The sequence below is a fragment of the Parasteatoda tepidariorum genome, chromosome 6 (assembly GCF_043381705.1).
Source record: "Parasteatoda tepidariorum isolate YZ-2023 chromosome 6, CAS_Ptep_4.0, whole genome shotgun sequence".
In the NCBI taxonomy this organism is placed as follows: Eukaryota; Metazoa; Arthropoda; class Arachnida; order Araneae; family Theridiidae; genus Parasteatoda; species Parasteatoda tepidariorum.
The window spans coordinates 22567685-22573910 of NC_092209.1; the positions used below are offsets into that span (position 1 = coordinate 22567685).

Here is a 6226-nt window from a genome sequence, read left to right on the forward strand (position 1 = left end):
AATTTTAAAGAATTATCAAGAGAAGTAAAATAAATGTGTTTAATATTTAAAATCAATACACATATTTTGTACTTTTACTTATATGTTTTCAATAAATATAATTTATTTAAAAAAAAAATTTAATACCTTTTTTGCATACCTTTTAAATACGTATTTAATTGTGCGAAAAATTTCAAGTTTTGAAAAATGGCTCGACTATCAAGGAGCTTGGCCACCCCTGATCTAATGGATGCTTGGCTTGAGCAAAATATTTTATGAATTCGATTTAATAATGAAGTTTAGTAATAAAGTTTCAGGGGTTATGAAATTTATGTATTTTATACATTTAATGAAAAATTCAGAATAATTTTTTTGAATTAGTGAATTGCTCCCTATCGAGTAACTACGGCCTGCATTTGCATAAAATTGCTCCAATTTTTTTTTCCTCTTTTTTCCACAGGAAAGAAAAAAATCTATTACAGTTAATTTGGCAATTTTTTTTTTTTTTATTGTTTTGAATTTTTTTTCGACATTAAAATTACCATTAAGGCTACATAGAATGTGATATTATGAAATTATTGTGCTGATTGTTTTGAAAGAAAATATTATTTAAATAATCCAAGAAAAGTTTAGAATTGTTAAAATGGCTTGTTTCTTTAAAAATTATGTTAAATTCGTATACTGATGTTTATTTTGAATATTTACTTTAAAAAAATTTTTTTTTATGTCTGGGATTATGCTCTATTTATATTTAATTTGCTAAATGTTTTAGCTAGTGCAAATTGGTAAAGCTCAATCAATTAAATTTTAGTATAAATATTTTTTTCGTTTAAAACTACAAAATGATGTTATTCGAACTATTTAACCTAATTAGACACCTGTTGCCATTTTTAACCTAATTAGACGCCTGTTGTATCTCTGTGTATCGTAATCTGTTACGCGAACTCTAGTTTCAATGGTACCAAATGGATTTTAAACTTTCAAATTATTTTTAAAAGAAATGTAGAGGTTTGTTCGAAGGTTGCGAACAGTTATATACTTCATGCTGTCTCTTTTCTTTCTTTTTTTTCTATTTTTCGTGGAAATTGCCAATGCTAGGCTACTTTTTTTCCCCAGATCAATGTACAAAAATCTTCTTAGAGATTCAGAAGCAAAATTTAAAATAAATAAATTAATAACATCCATTTTTTCCGCTTAATTTCTACACACCTTAGTAGCACGTGTATTCTATTTAATATTTCCAATTAATATAGTCTCTCACAAATGAGAAATATATGGCGCAATTATTATTGTTAATCACAGAAGAATAAGTTTCTACCAACTTTGTGTGTCGCGTTTTATTTACGGTTTATCCCCTGCTTCAAGTTCATTTTTTGAGCTTTTCTTGTAATGTAGGCGTTACTCGTTCGAGAATGAAGTAAATAAGTCCCACGTGTACCACTTTTACTACTTTCTTTTATATGGAATTTCGCTCCGATGTAATGAACTTTCTTCCTGTGTTTTAGATATCTTATAGGGGAGGCAATGTTACTCGCGTCCGTGATATTCTTAAATCACACGTGCCTCCTGGGTGGTGCTAAATGAGTAACGGCGATGGCTAAGGCGATAAGTACTTATACTCCTTGTTTATGTCTACTTGACCAATGTATATGGATTAATACTTCCAATAAAGCCATATGTAACAACAACAGATATCTTATAGTCCGAGGGTGTAAGTACCTCGTACAAATGTTTCACATAAGCCTAAATCATTTATAAGTAGTAAATTTAAATCCAATTTCTAATAAAAAATTATTACCAGCTCTTGTAACTTTAAATTATTATTATTATATTTTATTTTATTCCTCGCGCGGATATCGATTAACTTTGTTGAAACTCTGTACAGAGCTCTATGATAGTAGGTGACTTTGCCTTCATTGATCGTATGAGCGGGTTAATCATAAGTATCAGCTTCAATAGTCCCAGCGGGTTAGGTAAAGGTAGGCTAAAAGCATTGTTTTTGCGCATATTGAGGGAAACTGGCAGCCGTAGCCTTGTAGTTTTGAACCGTTAGCTTGTTTTGTTCTGGTTATGAAATACTTGTCTGCGAAGCGTATACCTCACTTCTTCATAAAAAGGAGATAAATGCCTGAGGTGGACTGGAAAATTAGCAATATACTATTAAAATCAGTTACTGACGGTAAATTTGCATCATATGCAAAAAAGGAATTTCAACTCTTTTGATAAATATTTTTATGTAATTTATTAAGAAAAATTTTCATTCCTAACAAGAAACTAAAAACTAATTAGGAATTAATAATAACTACCAGTATTATTAAAAAAAAAATAATTGAATGATTTGATTGTAGTTGTATTCGAATTATATATATATTAAACAATATATCAATCATCTAAACCAAAAGCTCTACGATATCTCGGCACGAAGAGGTGTCGATCTGATCGTGTGAGCAAGATTTGAGAGAACGTTCGGCTAGATCCAGATCGGGACTGGACGTAATCGTTTCGCTTATATGACTATTTTTAATATTAAGTTGATTGTTTACATTTAAATTAAGTCACAATAACATATATATTTCATTGTAAGTAACTAAGTTAAGCATGAGCATGCTGCTAAGCCGATTGACAGCGTAACTTCTACGAACTAAATTACAAACTTATTATCCTCTAACGGATATCATCTTAATATGAGTAGAGTAGGCGTTATTTCACTGACTGCTAGAGTATTTACGCAACTGATATTTAGTACTTGCATTGTTAATATTTGAAAGTACCAAAGCAAAGTAACTTTACTGAATGCATTATAAAATATATGCGTCCACTTAGTCCTACTTAATCATAAAAATATAAATTCCATCAGAAAAAAATTCCAATGCCAGAGATGTGCATTAGTCATTCAGACTAATGAATAATAACTCAAATCCTTCAGAAAAAATAAATAAAAATTAATGTATAAGTACGAAGCACGAAGAATAAATCATTCATTATTTTTAGTCTTTATTCCTCATTCATTTGTCAAGAATAAATTCAAAATGAATAATTTCTTGAAGAACNGCCAAGGGAATATAATGAAATATTTACTGTTAGTAATATCGTCGAACAGTGCACACCTACGCATCATTTTGGAGCCTGCTCGATAAACTAACTCAGTAAGCAGTTCCTGTGGCGTGGCTGTCACGCAATCCATTTTTAAATTATTACATAATTCACTTTCTATTTCTTTAATATAAAAAGTAAAATTTATATTGCACAATATTATTTTAAATGTTATGTTTTATATATTTTCTTATTAACAATATTTACGTCTCCGGTTCGAAAGGACCATATATTTTCTGAGCCCATCTTGAGCTTCCTTCTGTTTTCTGCAGAACAGATCGGTGGGCATGTAAGTTAAATTCTCTGAGTGTTTTGTACGGTGATGTTCTATTGGACTCTAGTGGTACATTTACTTTTTAGTTGATAGCAAGATAAGTAAAACTTGTTGAATAAAGTTAATTACGCCCGCTTTTTAAAAGTTTCACTCCGAGATAACTGCTTAAATTTAGATTTGTCCTGGTTACTCAGTGATGAGCTCTCAATATAGTGGCTATTTAGCGAGGTCGTCCGATAAAAAATTCCTAATATGGAAACTTCGTCAAATCAAGTAATTCAGATCAATGATTCAAGTCAAGTTATTGAAATCGCCGATTCGAATCATATGATTTAGATCAATGATTCGAATTAAGTGATTAAGATCAGTCTTTCAAATTAAGTTATTCAAAACTCCGACTCAAATAAAATGATTCAAATAACTGATTCATATGAAGAGATTCACATCACTGATTCAAATCATGTGATTTGGATAGCTATTAAATCAAGTGACTCTGTTCAATGATTCAAATCACTGATTCGAAACATGCGACTCTGATCAGTGAATCAAATCAAATGGTTCAAATCAAATAACATGACTTAATTGCGAATCTAATGCTTCAAAAAAAATCGAAATTGCTAAAAATTCAAGAAAAGTTTACTTAACTATCACTATTTTTCTTTTAACTAATGTCGATAGAAAATAAATTATTATTCTTTCTCATTAATGAATTTTTTCAAATAAATAAATATACTTACTATATATTTCGTATAATTATATTGCATATGTTGCTAATTGGTATGAAGACTTTAAACTAGGTAAAATTTAAGAAACTACAAGCGAAATATTTTATATTTTTATATTTTTATTTATATTTTTATCTGAATCCATCGAATCCTTTAATTGAAAAAATCTCATGTCCTTGATAATGGATGCGTATGAATCTCTTAAGTTGTACAAGAAATTTTTTAATTTATATGACAAGCCGTCACTGTGAAACAAAACTGACCGAAATTTAAGATGCAATTATTAATTATAATTTAAATTTGTACGATAAAAACAACTAATTCGGATAACAGATTCGAACCACCAAAGTTAGCTGATTCTATTCATTCGAAATCACTTAGAGCAGCGTTTCTCAACCTTTCAGTATTCGCGGCCTAGTTTTCAATCATAATTTTCATCGCTTCCCCCACTTGCAGTAAAATGTATGCAACAATAATGTATATTGAAAATTTTTAATTCTGTCTTTAAATTATTTTTAACTAACTACCAAAACAAAAGTAAAGTAAAAATCAGCAACAATTGAGATTGTAGAAACTATGTTTGGAGTTAATTTTTCAAAACAATTACAGTCCATACCTCTTTCAAATGATACTGTTGCTCGTCGAATTGGTGATACAGCTGAAAATGTAGTGTTAGTTTTTCTCGATGTTGCGTGACAAAATGTTTTCAATAAACTTTGAAGCAAGAGATATTAATAAAGATACTCCTTTCATTGCCTATGTTTGATTTTGTGATAATATGTCAGTAGAACTACTTTTCTGCTAATCAATAGAACTCAAAACAACAGCGCTAGCATTATTTGCTATTTTAAATGATGTTATGAATGATGCAAACACAGAATGCAAAAATTGCATCGGAATATGCACTGGAATATGCATCGGAATATGCTTGTTCCATACCCGGAAGGTTCGAAAGTATTCAGGCACTAGTAAAACAAAAATCGCCTTAATGCGTCTGGACACATTGCATGATCCACAGAGAAGCTTTGGGTTCGAAAGAAATACGTCCTGGTTTAAATATTATATTAACTGCTGTTGTAATCATTTCAAATTATATAAAAATGAGAACCCTGAGATCGAGAATCTTTTCAGCTCTTTGTAATGATATGGGTTCAGTACATTCAGAGTTACTATTTAAATGTGAGGCAAGATGTTTATCACGTGAGAAATGTTTGCAACGTGCTCATGAATCAAGAGAAGAAATCGTTATTTTCTTAGAAGATAACAGACCGGAAACCGGGAATTTACACTATTGTTTATTTGTGATGAAATTGAGATACTTGGTCGTCATATTCGAGAAATTAAACAACTTGCATATTAAACTCCAAGGAGCAAATACACATATGTTGGATACGAGTGATGAAGTTAATGCTTTTTGTAGAAAATTAGAATTGTGGGGCAGAAATTTAAAGCAAAAAAACCTGACAATGTTTGCAAATGTGGATAATTGTACTAAAACTTATAAAGCTGAAGAAGAATATATGAAAGTTACGTTTGTAACCATTGAAAATCATTTAGCCATGATGGCAAAGAATTTTAAAAAGTATTTTCCTGCTTATGACAAACTGCTAGCAAGTTACGAGTGGGTTAGGTATCCATTTCATAAGACTCCCGAAGGACTCTCGATTGATGAGGAAGAAAAATTCATAGACTTCACGACAAGTGGCGAAACTGAAATGCAATTTAGTAATAAATCACTATTTGAATTTTGGCAGGAGGAGGATTTTTCTACACTGAAACAAAGGGCATTTCGCATTCTATTACCGTTTTCAATATCCTACCTTTGTGAAACAGGATTTTCTGCTGTGGCTTCTTTGAAGACAAAATATAGATCACGGCTAAATATAGAAACAGGACTGAGAGTGGTTATTTCCAATATTAAGCCTCACCTCTAAAAACTTTGCTCTGCAGGACAGACCCAAGGAAGTCACAAAAAATTATTAATTTTTTTTTAAAAATTTAGTATGTTTGATTAAGTAAGGTGGGTAAGCCAAAAGTGGCCAGTGCTCCTAACGTAGCCCCCCCCCCAAAGTAAAATGAAATTTATTTTGAATCATAAGATGTCCCTTCTGCATTGTAAATCTTGTATCTCAGGTGCACGAGGCTGAATTTGAAG

The 6226-nt window shown here is 30.7% G+C and overlaps 1 protein-coding gene across 1 annotated transcript; it reads left to right on the top strand.

The window, feature by feature from the left end:
* The first annotated feature begins 5216 nt into the window (after window positions 1-5216).
* LOC122271622 (zinc finger BED domain-containing protein 5-like) lies at window positions 5217-6005 on the top strand. Its single transcript, XM_043053541.2, has one exon. It carries the CDS (start codon window positions 5217-5219, stop codon window positions 6003-6005), a length of 789 nt encoding a protein of 262 aa, XP_042909475.2.
* The last annotated feature ends 221 nt before the right edge of the window (window positions 6006-6226 follow it).